This window comes from Podarcis pityusensis (genome assembly GCF_964106645.2).
Source record: "Podarcis pityusensis genome assembly, chromosome: 11".
NCBI lineage: Eukaryota > Metazoa > Chordata > Lepidosauria > Squamata > Lacertidae > Podarcis > Podarcis pityusensis.
Window position 1 is genome coordinate 16,426,556 of NC_138036.1, and position 19,075 is coordinate 16,445,630.

The window sequence follows — 19,075 nt, forward strand, 5'->3', positions numbered from 1 at the left end:
CAGAAATGTCGTCTCATCTTAAGGGGAGCAGCATACTCCCCTTGTCCATTAAACAAATTGCAACAGAGCAAAGCCTGAAACCACTCTCCCAATGTCCCTTAAACTCTCTCTCTCTCTCTCTCTCTCTCACACACACACACACACACACACACACTTCTCTGCTACCAACTCTTTCCTTCCTTCCTGCAAGGCTAGAAAAGCACATAGATTGTTTCTGGGCAATCTTTCATTGAGCATTCATCCTGATTATTTTGCACAAAGTTGACTATCGATTTGAATATTCATTCTGAGTTGTTTGCAGAGAGGTTATACCAAGCAATTATCCCACACTTTTCAGCACGTTTTCCTGTCACTTTGTGTTTGTGCTAAGCTGTGCAAGAGCGCCACATCAGCTTTAACTGTGCAACCTGAATTTGCCAGTATGCAATCGAACCCCCCCCACGAAACTTCAACATAGATCAAGAGCTTTTGTTAGAATGCACAAAGGGACATTTCCCTCTCAGTCCTGTCTGACTGTGACCCAGGATAAGATGATTGCTTCCTTTTTACAATTCTTGAAAGCTATTTCCAGAAGCCAATAATGTGCTACAAAAGACCATCCTGTGTATATATGAAATCTGAGAAAGCCCAACACCCCCATTGATTGATGACATGAAGAAGGATGCTTTGCTTTTGCATGTTATGTCACTGAAATTGATTTTAGGTTCTATATCAAGCATATCAAGCTAGTTGGACAACTTTGCCATTCTTTTATTTATCGTGCAACTTCCTATTTATCCATTCACTTATCTAAAGCCTTAAACTCAAAAGCCTGAAGTTGACTTCTGGTTTCTTCCATGTTTGCTAAAGAATGATAAAGAAAGCCATTTGTGCGCACAAATGAACCCAGAACATATAACTGAATGTATAACTGAGTATATTAAATATACAAATGAAGCTAAAACGGCATGGGTGTTCACATATATTCAACATGCAATGAACAAACTCTAAACCAGGGACTCAGCTATACAGCTGCAAATAAAATGTTTTAAGTGCAATATACAATGTGATACTAGATAGTCAATGGTGAGCCTTATGGAAAATTCAATGTATTTTTAAAAACGCTTTTAAAAAAAAGCGTTTTCAGAATGGTTGTTACATGTGTGTAGATTCTACCCAGGGTTTCCCAAACTTGGGTCTCCAGCAGTTTTTGGACTACAACTCCCATCATCCCTAGCTAGCAGGACCAGTGGTCTGGGATGATGGAAATTGTAGTCCAAAAGCTGCTGGAGACCCAAGTTTGGAAACATTGGGTGGGGAACCTGTATCATTCCAGATGTTGCTGGACTCCAACTTCCATCATTTCTGACCACCTCTATGCTGACTGGGGATGATGCCCAAAACATCTGGAATGATACAGGTTCCCCATCCTTGATTTAAACACAGTTCCTCCTTCTCTTTCTGTGTTTGTTCAAGCTCCTTATGTTCCTCCTGCTATTGCAGTATGTGGTCCAGTTTGATCTTTCTTTTAATTCTGAGCACTGCCACTTTTTACCGTAAATTGTTTTCAGATGCTGAATCATAATACTCTAAATGAGAAATGCAAGCAGCACACGGCACTGTCTAAAAAGTAAAATTAAAACCCGGGCAAACAAGGTCACAGATTTCTGATCATTATGGCAGTATTCACAAGCATGCAATTATCGTTAACGAGTGCTGTTCTTGGGAAAGCAATGAAGGGCTTGCGATTTTTAGCAAGCAGACAATAGCGGTAAGGACCAAAAATATTTGCTTTTGTGTTTTGTTCTGTTTGGAAAGGGCTTTGTGTGTTTCCAAAAGTGTTTGTGCTTCGTTCTGTTTAGTTTCGCACATAAAATTGCTTCTGAGTACGATTTAGCGTGATTAGCATTATGAGTAGCTTATTATATGAGCAGATAATTAGAATAATTGGGAATGTTGGGGTTGAATGAAAGCATCAGCATTGTGACTGTACTAGTCAGTGGCTTTAAAAGTGTGCGCTTAGATGGATATAAAGATGGATACCTCAAAAGTCAAGGTTCGAGGACAGAAATCTGGCTGAGTCTGGAATAACCTTGTGAAGTGAAAGGATATGAAAGAGGGATTTATATCTAGATGTTAGGATAGAGATGATAAAGAAAACAGGAAAACACAATGAGAGACAAAGGAGGTGCTGTGGGATTGGTGGAAGTCAATGGCTTGTTGTTGTTGTTTTAGTGTTTATAATATTAACTTGTAAGATATGGATTTGGGTTTTTTTGTTTGTTTTGTTGTTGTTGCTTTCTTTAGTTTTCGAATGTTGATTTTTGTGTGTTGTGTATTGTTATTTTTCGATATCTTTCGTGTTGTTGTTGTTGTGTGGAAAATACTAATAAAATTTATTTAAAAGAAAGAAAGAAAAAAAGAAAGAAAGAAAGAAAGAAAGAAAGAAAGAAAGAAAGAAAGATGGATACCTTCATGGAAGGAAAGGCTATCAATGGCTAATAGCCATGGTGGCTACCTCCACTGTTCAAAGAAGTATGTCTCTAAATACCAGGGAATCACAAACGAAGAGAGCAATATTATGCTCAGGACATCTGGTTGCCTACTGCAAGAACAGGATGATGGGCTTTGGCCTGATCCAACAGGCTCTTCTTATGTTCTTAGTGTGTGTGGTGTTTCTGGTTGTCCTGCAGCTGACCAGATTAGGCCATAGATTATGCTCTTAACACTTAGCTTATAGTTAACACTTATAGTGCTTTTGAGGGACATGGGTGGTGCTGTGGGTTAAACCACAGAGCCTAGGACTTGCTGATCAGAAGGTCAGCGGTTTGAATCCCCGCGACAGGGTGAGCTCCCGTTGCTTGGTCCCTGCTCCTGCCAACCTAGCAGTTCGAAAGCACATTAAAGTGCAAGTAGATAAATAGGTATCACTCCAGTGGGAAGGTAAACGGCGTTTCCGTGTGCTGCTCTGGTTCGCCAGAAGCGGCTTAGTCATGCTGGCCACACGACCCGGAAGCTGTACGCCGGTTCCCTCGGCCAATAAAGCGAGATGAGTGCCGCAACCCCAGAGTTGGCCACGACTGGACCTAATGGTCAGGGGTCCCTATAGTGCTTTTGAGCGTTCAAAGCACTTCACATGCATTATCTTGCTGGGGTCCTAACAACAACCCTGTAAGATAGATCACTGCTTTTATTGGTGCTGACCTTTAAAGCCCTAAACGGCCCTCGACCCTGTATACCTGAAGGAGCGTCTCCACCTCCGTCGTTCAGCCCAGACACTGAGACCCTGTACCAAGGGCTGATATCCAGCACCAGCACTACAAGAAGTGAGGTTACAAGGAACCAGGCAGAGGGCCTTTTCGGTGATGGTGCCCACCCTGTGGAGCGCCCTCCCATCAGATGTCAAGGAGAGAAGTAACTATACAAACTTTAGAAGACATCTGAAGGCAGCCCTGTATGGGGAAGTTTGTAATATGTCTTGTATTATTAGGTTTTTGTATATGCTGGAAGCCGCCCAGAATGGCTGGGGAAACCCAGTCAGATGGGTGGGGTAAAAAAATAAAATAAAGTAAAATAAAATAAAATAAGGATGGCGGTAGGGTGAGGCTGAGGGAGAACAGCTTGCAAAAGGTGAGTTCATAGCAGAGGCAAGATTTACTGGAGGGACCTTTCAGGAGTGAACATGGATCAACAACATAACAACAGAATCCTCCTTGACAGCATCCTAATCGATATAGCTAATTTGACTCCACTCCCCCAAACAAAACTCGCTGCAACCAACCAAATGCAACCAACTAGGCTCCCCAATCTCTTCCACTGCCAATGAAAATAAATACCGTAAATGAACGGATAAAGAACCTATCAACATGATGCCGTGACAAAAAAAATCTGCATATGCACTATGCAAAAGAAGGAAATGTCTCTATCCCCCTTCTCTTCCCCCTGCCTCCCCCACCACAACTTCACAATGCCTATAATAGCAGCGTCTCAAACCAGATGGAACTGACCTATAGAAAGGACTCTATGAACTGAAAACAGAGACACTACAGTGGTACCTCAGGTTACATACGCTTCAGGTTACATATGCTTCAGGTTACAGTCTCCACTAACCCAGAAATTGTGCTTCAGTTTAAGAACTTTGCTTCAGGATGAGAACAGAAATCGTGCTGTGGCAGCGCGGCAGCAGCAGGAGGCCCCATTAGCTAAAGTGGTGCTTCAGGTTAAGAACAGTTTCAGGTTAAGAACGGACCTCTGGAACGAATTAATTACTTAACCTGAGGTACCACTGTATGTCTACCTTTGTTAGGCATGAAAAACGGTTTTAAAAATGGGGGATTTTTTCGATACACAGATGAGTCTCTTATCCATTATGCTGCAGCAGCTTTCAGATTCAGGGTCCAATTAAGCAACAGGACACAGGGTCAGTTATATGAGGCGTTGCTAACTGTTGATGTCACTAGGCAAGGAAATACATCATTTGCATTTACAACAAGCACCAAAATGTTTTGGATCAGCCTTATTAACTGTGGGCCTGAGGCGGTTAATTCCTTCCTACAGAAGGAATTATTTTTCCATGTAAAATATCCCCACATCAATTTTGCACTCAAATGAGAACATTCTATTTTCTCCCTCCACTGTCGAAGGCAGTATGCTTCTGAATACCAGTTGCTGGAAAACACAGGAGAGGAGAGTCCTGTTTGCAGGCTTCTCAGAGGACCTGGTTGGCCAGTGTGAGAAACCGTAAACAAAAATTTTGTGTGAATTGTGTTTTATTTCAGGTGGCTTGGGGACCTCGACACGCCACAGGATGCTGGTCTTTTAATCCCCACAACAACTCTTGTGAGGAAACTTGGGTTGACAGCCAGTGACTGGCCCAAGCAGGGATTTGAATCCTGGCCTCCCAGGTCCTAGTCCAACACTTTAACCACTACACCACACTGACTCTCACGTGCACTCAAGTCTCTTTTTCACTAGAGAGAAAGGAAGCAAAGGTCAGACAAATGAAGGAGGACACGCTTTTATTCCAGCGCCATGTCCCGCTGCTGTCCCTTATTGATGGATGTCCCTTAAATGTCCCTTAAATGATGTCCCTTAAATTTCAAAGGAAGCGTTGTTTGGCTATGTTGCTCACCCAATAAGAAGTCTAAGAATGACTGGGGGTGGAGCTTGCATGCCTTGTGCCTTGTGCTGATCAAATCGGCTGCGTTCCCTGGGAACTCACCTTTGCTCAGCGCTTCCCAGCGGAGAGGTGACAGTGGTTTTCCTTGAGGCTTCATTTGGCTGCTGGCTGGGCTTTCTGCCTTTGGCTCAGAGGGGCTCAGAAGTTGAACATACCTGTGCTGAATGCTCGGATCGGAATCAGATGGATACGTCATCGACGGCCCACACCCCCTTGCTGGCAAAAAGGTCTGTCTGGAGCGGGGGCACATGGGGGGGGAAGGAAAGGAGATCTCTTGGGGGGGGGGAGGCTGTGTGTGTGTGACTAGTTAATGCAAGCTGAGGGGTTTTTTGAATGCTGGACGCCATTTTGTTGCATGTACTGCTCAAACTTTGCAGTGCAAAGCCAGGCCGGGGAGCCATCTTAAGTTGAGGCTGCATAGGCCTTGTGGTGCATGTGATTCAGATTCTATTCAGTTGAACCTCTGGTTACAAAGTTGGTTGGACAGTGTTCTCGAAGCTACCAGCATGAGTTTGACCAGACTGCAGGAGGACAGGAAGACTGGAGTGCCTGGAACAGGTGAGGCTGCAGGTCCCTTATTTTGGCTGCTGGCCCCTTATTTTCAAATCTGTAAGTTGACAGCTATGGCCCAAAGAATGAGACAGGAGACCAGAGTATGGGTTCAGATTGGCCACAACTTTATTGAGCTTCAGAAGTGGGAAACTTGGCACAGGTCTTGGCAAGTAACCCTCTCAGCCTGTCTGGCTAAGGATATACAGGCTGATGAGGTGCAGTGAGAGGTGACTGCAAAACACAAACTTACACAGCACGCCCTTCCACTAACCTCGGCCCGGGAGTTTGACCTACATGCCACTACTCTAGGGCCAGGGACTCCCGGTTTTTGCCCTTTAACAGGCCCTGCAAACGCCGCCGCTTGGGAAGCTTGGTCAAAAGGGCTGGCCTCTTTTCTTTGGCCTTAGCCCCACCCCCGGCCGGCCGTCCATTGTCCTTCCTGGCCGAGGGCAGGTCAACGGCCAACCCAAGCAGGTGGGAGGCACCCGTCCAGGTGAGCCCCTGCTTGGTGCCGCAAACCCCGCCCACCTGTAGGGAAGGGAGGGCGGAAATTGTTGCCCAAGGGGAAAAACAAGATGCTGCCCTCCCATGACATGTGCAGAAGCCAACTGGGTAGACAACATCCTCTGCTGTAACTAAGGCCACAGGCTAGCAGCTTAGTGGTGTAGGAGATGCTTCATGGCACACACAGTTGTGTCCTCCACCATCTCACCACCACCCCAGCAACTGCCACCTGAGGCAGATTCCTCACTCTACCTAATGATAGGACTGGCCTTTATTAACCCTTGACTCGTCTAACTTCCAAGCCTCCAAAAATAATAATTCTACAGTGGGCATTTAAGTCCTGCTGAGAATCTTACCCTGTTACTGAAATATATTTGGTCTCCTCTCTTACTGAAGTAATAATAGTTTAAAAAATGAAATCAAACATGGTGTCTCTGGCACAGTATCCTCTTACCTGGTAAGAAGGACTGCCACATCATGGTGCAGTGGGTTGGCATCAGTTTTGGGATTGATACTCTTTTGCCATTTACAAAAGCTGGCTAAGGTCTTGTCTGCATGGTGAACTATTTTCAGCCCTTGCTAAAGAGAGGGAAATAAAAAATATATAATTATACTGCTAGAACACTAATAGCATCTACATTAATTATCAAGCTCAGTAAGGTAATTTAGATGTAACAAATGGTGCTTTTGCGTGAAGCGAGTGACGTAATTATGATAGCTGTTTACTGAGTCCAGAAAGTTGAGATAAAACTGTGTCATTTGGAAAACAATGGAAAAGGAATACCAAGAAAATACAAAAAGAGCAAAACAGCACATTAAGAGGCCTTCACAACTCTTAAAAAACCCACACACACCAGAAGAGCTTAAATAAGTTGTCAAACAAAAATGTTTCCCTTTGTTTTCCGTTTTGAAACAACCATTATCCCTAAATCAGAGAAAAATTGAAGCACGATTCTAGGGTTAAGAAAGATGCAACATTCTTAGCAGCTATGCAATCTTGTAGCACAATTTTTCAGCATGCCTTCGAACATGCTGAGAACAACGTGGAACCAATTTGGAAACATTGTTCCCTAATCAATCCAAATCTTTCCTCTCCAGGGTCAAGCTCTGAGGAAAACAAACACATACATATTTTAAAGCTAAAACTCCAATAATCCCTGACCATTGGCTATGAGGCTAGGGCTGATGGGATTTAGAGTCTAAAAACATCTGGAGGGCCTCAAGTTCTCAATCATGGAATAGGGAATCACCTTGAAAGTCATGTGAAAAGCATTTATTATTGTTATTATTATTATTATTAGTAGTAGTAGTATTACCTCATCATCATTACTGAAAGAGAAGCAGTTCACCACACTTAACACAATTACACAACATTTAAAATATATACATTTATAATTAAATTATCATCACCATTGACATCATGATCACTGATTTATTAATCACCTTCCAAACAACCATCTCAAGGCAATATACACTAAAAATAATTTTTAAAAACTCAAATACACAAAAGCAGCAACACAGTATACACTCATGGTAAAGACCTATTTGTCCAGCTGTTGGAACATAGATAAGCAATAAAACACACAACAGAACAACTTTCCACAGCACTGGTGGCATCCCACAATGCTTGCATGTCCAGTGGCCTTCTAGAACACCAGTGCCGCCACTGAAAAAGCCTGCTTTTGTCTGGCTTCCTTCCCCTTCTCTGAAGTCTATCAAAAACTTTCTTTCTTAAGAGGAAAGTCCATGAAATGCATAATTGTTACATGGGGGTCTTACCTCCTCTTCCTCTAGAAGAATCAGTCGAACCAGCACAATATGAATTGCATTGCCAATGCTTGGATCATGGAACAAGCCAGACACCTGGGCAAAGCCAGACAATATAAAGTTTATTAATTCATTTTCTGCAGCAATATCCCCGCCCCCACCACCCCGATGATGATGATGATGATGATCTATTTCCATAGCACCATCAGAAATATGTCTGGCACAGCACAGAGTAACAAAATATAGGTCTTTGCCTATATATAGTATGATAGCAGACCAGCTTTAAGGTCTTCTTGATGGTGTTAACAAAGTCCTAAAGAACGTGTGACCAGGTGCTTGAGGGACTGCCTCATTCCATACATACTTGTGGGCAGGGTTCGAAATTAGCAGGGCTCCAGGCACATTTTGCGCCTAAAGGTGATCCATCTGCGATGACATCAAAAAGTCTGGGTGCCAGTTTTTGCACCTGGCTCACACTCAAGGATTCCTGAAATGTATTTGCTTTGAAGCCTCGAAGTATAAGTTAAGGATAGGCAATATGTTAAGGAGTTTAACAATAAAGAGTGGAGTGTTTTGAAAACCAAAGTATGGTACCAATATTTTTTATTGTAAACACCAAATTAGACATGTATTAACAATTTCTACTAAAAATGTGATCTTGACAATGTGTCACTTGTGAATTGCATATTAATGCATGCTTATCAAAATAATAAACAGAAAGTGTTGCCGCCCCCTCAGTGGCGACTAGACATTCTGTTTTGGCGCCCACAACCCACGTCCCAGAAGCCATTTGGCTCCTAGTTTTTCTACCCCAGTTTCTAACACTGCTTGTGGAATGTTCTGTGTTTTTTAGGAGAGGCACTTTTGACCATGCCACATATTACTGAGGTCCACCAAGTGACCACTTGGATCAGACAAACATCCGCTAGACCATGCTAGGGTTGTTCCCCTGTCCCAGATTTAGCTTTTGCAAAAGCTGGATGGAACAAACCTTTCCTGGCTCACCACTTCCTCCAATGCCCTCTGGAATATTCGCCTACACTTGATTCGGTCAGAATTACAATAAATTCTGGAATCTACTGCAGAGGGCAGTGCAGCTGTATGAATAAGCGTTCTAGCATTATCCGTCTCAATGGCAGAAATCAAGGGGGAGCTTGCAGCAGCTCGTTCTCAATTGTTTAACCCAGGCATGTGGAACCTGTGGCCTCCTAGTATAAAATTCATAGAATTGTAGAGTTCTTATGCAGGAATATGCAGCTGTCCCATACAGGCACCAAACCTGCAACCTTGGCATTATCAGCAACATGCTCTAATGGACTCCAGTTCCCATCAGTTCCCAGACAGCATCCAGTAGTCAGGGATGATGGGTGTCGTAGTTCAACCATACCTGGAAGGTCACAGGCTCCTCATCCCTGCTTTAATTGCTGACTTAATTTAAAAAGATTTTTTAAGGCTGCTTTTTGCCCTCACAAGATAGCCTCCAACACACTAAAACACAATTCATACACAATCAAAATCGAAACATATCAGAACACCATTAATTATGTTTGGAAGTGCCCCTGTGCAGTTGAGCGCTGATTCTGCCTTATTCGTTTCTTTTATGACAAGGAAGTTCTAACCATGAGTTATGACATTTTGTTAGCATTCATGCATTGCATTGAAAAGGGATTAATTACTAAGGGCTCTTGGCTGCGTTCCTGTCAGAGCTAGTTCAGGCAATCTTCACTTCATGTGAGACAGGGATAGTCAAGGTCAAGTAATCCATTAGACAAGTGGGACATTTGTCCATTGAAGGAAAGCACCAGTGACAGGACACATTAACAGGGTTTTCACATCCTGCCCACCAACTTGCTCACAACCGGAGATAAAACAAGTTATCAGCCTGGCACTCTTATATCTGAACCAGGCCATAAATTGGGTTTCAATAATCTTTGTCATGATCCTGTGATGCTTTGAAACCATATGCTCTACTGCTGAGCTATAGTCCTTTCCCCACAAAAAAGATATGGTGCCAGGAAGAAAGGAGATCATTCCACAGATTTGTGGGCGAGGCATTGGGGGGGGGAACCCACTCCCTTCTGGCAATCCTCCAAATTTCCTTTAGAGGGAGCCCTTGAAGGACAGCTTCCCTCAATAAGCTGAGGACATGGGTAGATATACATATGGGAAGGAGCATTCTTTTAGCTCAGCTTTTCCCAACCTGATTGGGACCCCGATGTTGGTTTCTGTGTGTTGCCACTGTGCAGTGCTCTTGGAGTCACAAGACTCTGTTTTGCATTCCAGAGACATTACAGATTGTTGGAAGTCTCATGGAAGACAGGAGACGGATGTGATGTTACTGGTTTCCTGTTCCTTTGTTTTTCAGTCGCTCTCTGCTCTCACAGAGAGAGGATGTATTTCTTTTCTGTCTGCGTAGCTTAGTAATCAAACTCTTAGCATGTAGCTCATATTTCTCGTCCTTCCCTGTGCTGGATACTCTGCGCAATGGGGGAATGTGCTTGGAGCCTTATCAGAGGCTCAGGTCATTAATCATGTCAGAGGACTCGACCGGAGGAGTCATTCGGTCGAATGCTCACTGCCCCGGGAAGCCTGCCAGTCCCTAATAAATTGGCAATGAGGGTGGACTTTGAACTTATAGCCAAAAGCCTACCTTCCCCAGCTACAACTCCCACCATCCCTGACTGTCAGCTATGAAGGCTGGGGATGATGGGAACTGGAGTCCAACAACATTGCGAACGTAACAGCTGGGGAATTCTGCTTTAGAGATATCATGGTCCCAAGCCATATAATGCTTTATTGTTAAAACCAGTCCTTTGAGTTGGGTCCAGAAGCCAGCAAATGCAAGAAAGGACCAGGGCTATGTGCTCATACGGTGTGGACCCTGTTAGCACCCTCGCTTCCGCATTCTGTACATTACATACCATGTTTATGATAGTGAGGATATAGGATTCCACATTCTCACTTCCGTGGTATTCAATCATCTTGCTGTCAGCAACCACCAACGTCTCCACCCATCGTTCTTTGCTGACAGAACGGCGGGAGATGGCTCTCCCCGTCACCCGGTTCCTCTCCCATTTCTCCCTACGAAGCTCTTGCTGTTGGAAAAAGCTCAAAGTTTCTGAAAATGGAAGACAAAATGCATTGACCTTCTTTCCCATGTAGGCATACTGTTATGTTACAGAAAGAAATGGATGCTTTTCCCCTTCTCTCGGAGAAAAAGAGCTCAAAACAATACATGGATTACTTTCTGGGAATGCCTGGCATTTCAGAGCAGACAACTGGCATTTGTGTTTTAGAAAGGACTTTCAAAATGCTGGGGTATCTTCTCATCAACCAGGGATAGGGAATCTTTTGTCCTCCATATATTGTTGGACTCCAGTGCCCATCCATCCCACCCTGCTTGGCCAATCATCAGGGATGATGGGAGTTGTAGTCCAACAACATCTGGAGGGCTACAGGTTCTCCATCCCTACTATGAATATTTGAGCACAAAACCTGTCCCAAAACAGAAAAATAGGGGCTTATTTTTAAAAGCACACATACCAACTTCATCCACAACATTTAGATGTAATTGATAGCAATCATATTTTGCATTAGGAACAGCTTTGACTTAGCACGTATAAGCTGTAGAACAAAAAGTCCCTGTGATCAGTCATAATAAGATTTCTACTGGCAACTTGTAACCATGTAATGGTTTAATGATCTTTAATGTCAATTCTGCCCAATCAAATATTTCATTTGGTACCCTTTTTTCTCATTAGTGTTGCATATTCTTTAAAAGACATAACATCACATAATTTGCAAAGTAACATAAATTGAATCTTTCATTCCAGAGACAATATAATCATGAAGTTACTGCTGGAAAGCAACATTAAGCCATGCTTTTTTCATAGAATCACAGAATTGGTGTGTGTCCATGTGTCTAATATGTCTTCTAGTCTACCCTCTCAACTTGATACAGGAAACCCAGAGCTATATAATCCAAAACAAATAACTGTTTCCCACCACCTTGGCCCACACCAATAGCTAGTGTTTTGTGGTGACTCCACATTCTCAGTCCTAGGTATTGTGTGTGTGGCCTGTCTCTTTAAGATTAATGCCTGGTCTGCAATTGAAACTCCCCTCCCTGCTTTGGGTGCGGTTCCCTCTACAACTGAGTGGGAGCTAGTTGGAACCTTTGTCTTGCCCACTGGCGGATATGCTGAGTTCTCAATCTGTTTTTCACAAATAGATACTACTACTGAAGCTTTCCTGCTTAGTATTACAACAGACCCATTGGAAGGTTTGGAAGTACCCTTCCCAAACCCAAGGGATGCAACACGGTGTCAGAAGTGGGCCTACAGTTTCAGTAAGCCAGAAGTATTTCTAACAGAAAGCCTGCAGCTGCTGCTGGAAGCTGCAAGATGAATACCTTCAAGCCTACTTCTGAGCTACACTAGTGTTGTAGAGGTTTTCTACCCTTTATCAGGCATTTTCTAATTTTCCCCCCCTATTTCTGCAAACCTTAGAATTCTCCCAAGGCTCCTTTTCAGAAAAGCACCTGGGGTTTCTTTTTTCTTTTACTAAACAAAGGATGGTGTACTTCATGGAGGGAGCTGTAATCAGTAGCATTAGTTTTTTATGAACTTGCTTCCCATCAGAGAGGGAAAGTTTTGCATATCTGGAGACACATTATAGCACAGGCTGTCTCCATTCAAAAATGAGAAGTACAGTGGTACTGTATATGTGTGTGTGTGTGTGTGTGTGTGTGTGTGTGTATACAGTGGTACCTTGGGTTACATACGCTTCAGGTTACATACGCTTCAGGTTACAGACTCCGCTAACCCAGAAATAGTGCTTCAGGTTAAGAACTTTGCTTCAGGATGAGAACAGAAATCGTGCTCCGGCAGCAGCAGGAGGCCCCATTAGCTAAAGTGGTGCTTCAGGTTAAGAACAGTTTCAGGTTAAGAACGGACCTCCAGAACGAATTAAGTTCTTAACCCGAGGTACCACTGTACTTTATTCAGAGAGCCTTTGTCCCCCAGTTGGAAGAAGGGGAGAAAGAACTTTGTACTTGTTCCTTGGCAATTCAGCTAAAGTTATAAAATGTCTGAATTGGACAAGAGGGCCTTGGGGTCTCTTCCAATTAATTACACTGAGGCTGAGTCCAAATCACAGCTGACTCCACTGCTGGTGTTTGAAGCTGAGTACTCATGACATAAGCCACAATCTGTAGATATCCTCTAGCTTCTTCAGAAATTCTGTTGGATACTCTTTCCCTCAAACCAGCTTCCTTCTGATTTGAAAAAGGAAGTCACAGTCAAGCTGAGATGTATACATTTCAGGCAGCTGTTGCACATGCCACACACACGACACTTTCAGTGACTTGGCATTTGATGGCTGGGGGAACAAATCAAGTGATGGGCATCGGGTGAAGAGATCCTTGCCCATTGGTCTGCACAGCAATGTGAGAATAAGGGAGACGACCTCGCTTTGTTTCAAACCACTAATGTGAACATAGACACAGAACCACCTGTGAGACTGAGAGCAAAGCCGATTCTCCCAATTTCTGCTGCTCTTAGCTTACTGAAATTTATTCTCTTACACCCCATTAATCTCAGAACTGGGGCAATGGAATCTTGTGACTTAATTTCCCTAAGGCAAAAGAACCCATGGAAGTTGCAGCCAGTGTGCTTTATTTTCAAAGCGACTTCTTGCTGACAGAGTCATCAGCAATGCCAAGAGGACAGGTCATGCTGTCATAGTAACTCATAAATAAATGCTTAATAATGAGCATCATTGACTGAGAAATGCAGGAGGTAAATAAACAGGCTTTTTTTTATACAGTATGCAATAATAGTGTTTAACTTTTAATATTGTTTTAATAATTAAAAAAAACTGAGTGCTTTAACCTCACATTAAACTCCATCTAGCATAATTTTGTTCTATTTACTTCCCCAAAACCCTTTGTTAGGGAGGATGGCTATGTGTCTCACTTTACACAGGACTGTTCTCTATTTGGAAATAGTTTAAACTGTCCAATGCCCAATTTAACAATAAATAACCCTAGCAAGGAAAATCAGGGGCCTTCACAGTAACCCAACAACAGCATTTGGACAGGAAAATGAACTGGCACACAGCCCAACTTGTCACGGTCTTCCCCTCACTGTGGTGAAATGTATTCTATTTCTACATATACTATAGCAATCAATTTCTAAATTTGTATCTATACATTTAAATTGCCATATTCAAGTTTCATGCAAATTGGAGTCCTATTTGGTTCTCTTTTCTTCTTGAAGAATTTTATTTTGGACAACGCATAAGTGCCCACTGTATGTGAAGGGGTGAAGTTTAGTGACCCCATAGCTGGCCAGCCAAAACCATCACAGGGTCTCAGGACTCTGTACTGCCCAGCCTCTATGTGACATCAGAAGAACATCAGAGAAACCTGCAAGTGGGACGTGAGTGCAAAGGCACTCTGCGCACCTGTGGCTCTCAGAAACTGGTATTCAGGTGCACACTGCCTCTGACCGTAGGGGTAGAACATAGCCATGGTAGCAGTTGATAGCCTTGCCTTCCATGAATCTGTCTAACTCTTTTTTCAAGCCACCCAAGATGGCGGCCTTCACCGCCTCTTGGGAGAGTTTCACAATGCACAGTATGGGAAAGTACTTCTTTTTATCTGTCTGATTCTTCCAACATTCAGTTTGGATCAATGTCCACATAACTCTACCAGCCTTTCTCAACCTGTGGGTCCCCAGATGTTGTTGAACTACAACTCCCATCACCCCTAACTAGCAAGGCCAGAGCTCAGGGATGATGGGAGTTGTAGTCCAACAACATCTGGGGACCCACAGGGAGAAAAAACTTCTATTGCCTTTCTCCATACCATGCAACATTTTTTATTGCCTCTTTTTATGTATCCTCTTCCTCAAATCAAATCAAATTTTTATTGTGGTCATAGACCAGCATAAGGGGGAGGGAAAACTATGTTGAACTATGAACTATGTTGAATTCCTTCCACTGTTACCTTATGCCGCCATTAGGTTACTGAGTCTTACTCCCAATCAGGTAGGCGCAGGACCGAAACTTAAATATCCTGAACAACTACCGCCAGCTGCTAAGAACTTCTGTGTTCCTGGCAAAATATTTTAAATTTTTTTTGGTCCACGATTGTCAAATCGTTTAGCCTGGAGCAGAGCCTCTGAAGCGCTTGGAAATACTATGTAGGAGGTATCCTGATGACTACAGCCTTTGGCTTCAGGGCTGGGATCATTTGCCAAATGCTAAATGTTAAGCCTGGGGGTGTTTTTAAGTCTGCTGAAAGCTTCTAACACTCCAGACAGCCACCTCTTCCCCACATGACCACCCATTTGCCATATTTTGCAGCAGGGGTCACCGGGAGTTATTTAGAATCCAAATCATTTTAACATATTGCCCAATGAGTCAGTGCTCCGAGATCAATTGTCTATAATGGTTTCCAACTGCCACATGGTTTTCCATACAGCGTAGAGCTGAACGGAGACTGTGAGGCCAAGGGCCAAATCTGAAAACACACATTGCACATATCTCAGGGCTTATACAATGCGGGGAGCTGCGCATGTGGTAGCTATTGTATATCAGCATTGCAATTAAGCAGCCATCTGGTGATGAAGGGGAACTGTTCATATTCCTTTAATAATGAAGTTGATTTTTAAAAATAAAAATAAGGGCTTGCTAGTTTTATCTGCAAGGTAACTGCCTTCAGGCCTGCGTGCGAGCGCTCTTCCAAATTGGAGGGGGGAATCATAGTTTTATGGCAGTGATTTCTACAGATTCCCGCCCCCCAAGCCTTTCCCCCTGGTTTCTCACATTTAATAAATTAAGCTATGTTAGTGTACTAAAGGGCTGGGGAACCTCAGTGCATTCAGAACCTGAATGCAAGTCTCCGTGCATCTCTGTTTGGCCCCTAGGACTGGTCTCTGCCTGGTCACACCCTTCCCCAGCCCTGTAGAGTGCTTTTGACTGCCTTTGTCATTGAACTCTGATAATGCTTCTTGCTTGCCCAGATGGAGAACAGAAAGGGGAATGCGATACCCTCCTCCAACATTTCTGATGAAAATAGGGTCGTCCTGTTCCATAACAGGGACGCGGGTGGCGCTGTGGGTTAAACCACATAGCCTAGGACTTGCTGTTCAGAAGGTCGGCGGTCCATAACAACAATAGAAATAATTTTATTATTTAAACACTGCCCAACTGACTGGGTTTCCCCAGCCCTCTGGGCAGCTTGCAACATATATAAAAACACAACAAAACATTAAAAATTAAAAAAAAATAACTTCACTATATACAGGGCTGCCTTCAGATGTCTTTCAAAGGTTGTATAGTTATTTATCTCCATAGCTTGGAAGTCACATAACTCCATACCCTCCAACATTTCTCCGGTGAAAATAGGGACGTCCTAAGGAAATAGGGACATTCCAGGATCAAAACAGAAACTGGGACAGCTTCTGTAAATCTGGGACTGTCCCTAGAAAATAGGGACACTGCGCTGTGTGTAGGAACTAGCCTACTATAGAAAGGGAAGAGCACAGCACTGCGTCAGCTGCCGTTTGTTAAGGGTAGTTTGTGTAGTTTGTTAAGGCTGCTGAGTGTTGTTAGGAAACCCTTAATAAACTATACTTCATATCCCAGGATTCTTTTGTGGAAGCCATGACTCTTAAAGTGGTATAAGAGTGCTTTCAAATTTATAATGCTGAAGTGACCAGATGTATAGGCAGGCTTATGAGAACCCCCAAAATGTGCAACGGTATGTATAAACAAACAAATAAACAAATGGAGGAAGACAAAGGGGTCAGAGATTACTGACTGGCTATTGGGTTTGGGACGCGGGTGGCACTGTGGGTTAAACCATAGAGCCTAGGACTTGCTGATCAGAAGGTTGGCGGTTCGAATCACCGTGACGGGGTGAGCTCCCATTGCTTAGTCCCTGCTCCTGCCAACCTAGCAGTTTGAAAGCACGTCAAAGTGCAAGTAGATAAATAGGTACTGCTCTGGCGGGAAGGTAAACGGCGTTTCCGTGTGATGCTCTGGTTCACCAGAAGCGGCTTAGTCATGCTGGCCACATGACCCGGAAGCTGTACGCCGGCTCCCACGGCCAATAAAGCGAGATGAGTGCTGCAACCCCAGAGTCGGTCATGACTGGACCTAATGGTCAGGGGTCCCTTTACCTTTACCTTGATTCGGTTGGGGTGGGGGTGGGATGGGAAGGACACGGCAAACCAGGGGAAGGAAGGGATGGAGAGGTTGGGATCCTGCTCGCACTGCAACATTTGGTGCCTTTTCTCCTTGTCCCATTGTAATCACAGCGTGCATGAATTTATCTCTGTGTAGACTGACAAAATTGATGAGGCTTTTCATAGTTTGCAGTCCACTTCCTAAAACGCTTCCATGGTTCCAAATCTGGGCTTTAAAACAAAGAAGCAAGCACACATACATACAAAACGGCAGCACTGCCATGTAGACCCATCGCCGACAGAAGGCATTTGGGAAGGAAAACTCTTGAAGTGTTGAGCAGCCTAGTGTGGCGAACACAACACTAGGCAGCTATGCGAACAGGGCATAGCTGTATTCAAGGCAGCCTCAGAGAGTGTGCAACCATCTCCTCTAAAACCTGAAATGTTATTCTGGAAACCAGTTTGGAAGAGAAAACCAGTGGGCAGAAGTGCCCCTGTCTTGGGATACAATGCCATGTGTGCAACATATGGAACAAAGCTGAATCACTGGACTTTGGTGCAGAGATAACAACAGATGGGAGAGAGCGGTCACTGGCTCATTTCCCTCCCCCTTTTGGAACAGGATTCCGGAATGACTGTCTCTTCAGCTGCTGCAGAAAAGAAGCCCTTTTTGTAATGTAAAAGGTAAAGGTAAAGGGACCGCTGACCGTTAAGTCCAGTCGCGGACGACTCTGGGGTTGCGGCGCTCATCTCGCTTTACTGGCCAAGAGAGCTGGTGTTTGTCCACAGACAGCTTCTGGGTCATGTGGCCAGCATGACTAAGCTGCTTCTGGCAAACCAGAGCAGCACACGGAAATGCCGTTTACCTTCCCACCGGAGTGGTACCTATTTATCTACTTGCACTTGACGTGCTTTCGAACTGCTAGGTTGGCATGAGCTGGGACTGAACAACAGGAGCTCACCCCGTCGCGGGGATTCGAACCGCCGACCTTCCGATCGGCAAGCCCTAGGCTCAGTGGTTTAGACCACAGCGCCACCAGCATCCCAATTTGTAATGCACTCATCTACAAAAGTCATCCCTGCAGCTCTATGGATAACTTCATTAGTTTCCCTCTTCCTTCATTTCTGCAGGAGTTTACAGTTACCCTTGTGTAGGGGGGCATCCCATTGCTCTGACTTCTGCTAGTGTGCAATACGTTAGTTGAATCTGGCCTAATATTTTTAGTATCATAGTAGCAGAAGCACATTCCATTTCATTCCTGCTGTCAGGTGGTGCTGAAAGGGAGTTTAAAATGGAAAAAGGCGCCTGCTGAGACATTTACGATACACACATACATATGGTTTAGCAAACCGCTTATCTTTTGCTCTGATATATCAGGAACATAGGCACAGCTGTAAAGCATGGAATGGCCAGCGAACAAGGTAAGACTGGAAGAATATATTGAAGGCAAAACACCACAAAGTTAAATATATATTTCATGCAGAGGGGACATTCAGCATGCTGTTCTTACAGTGGCTAAGTACATGTCTATGGAAAGCCCAAAAGCAGAACCTAAGAACAACAGAACTCATGATTCCCAGCAACTGGAATTCAGAGACATATTGCCTCCAGTAAAGTAATGTATCTTTTAGGGAAGCAAAATGGTTATTTAACTAGCTTCTCCATTCCCCTCCTCCTGTGTTATTATGCAAACCATTCTGCAGAGTTCTTTTATATAAGCCAGCATGATGTGATATAATAATAATGATTATTACGATCACTTACAATCTGCCCTTCAGTATGAAAGTTCCAGGGTGCTGTACCATCAATCGTACAATTATTATAAAAAGCTTTTAAAAAAGATAAAAGCACAGAAACAACAGCTATAAACCTAACAAAATCCAGTAGAGTGATACCATG

General features: G+C 43.7%; 1 protein-coding gene across 1 annotated transcript in view; it reads right to left on the bottom strand.

Annotated features, from left to right (window-relative positions):
* Positions 1 to 19,075, bottom strand: part of ADAMTS12 (ADAM metallopeptidase with thrombospondin type 1 motif 12) — a 111,256-nt gene that overhangs the window by 54,100 nt on the left and 38,081 nt on the right. The window contains exons 4-6 of the mRNA XM_080973385.1: positions 10,903 to 11,099; positions 7,994 to 8,077; positions 6,669 to 6,793 (exon numbers count right to left, since the gene is read on the bottom strand). Coding sequence (XP_080829511.1) covers positions 6,669 to 6,793; positions 7,994 to 8,077; positions 10,903 to 11,099 — 406 coding nt within the window. The remainder of the gene's footprint in view (positions 1 to 6,668; positions 6,794 to 7,993; positions 8,078 to 10,902; positions 11,100 to 19,075) is intronic.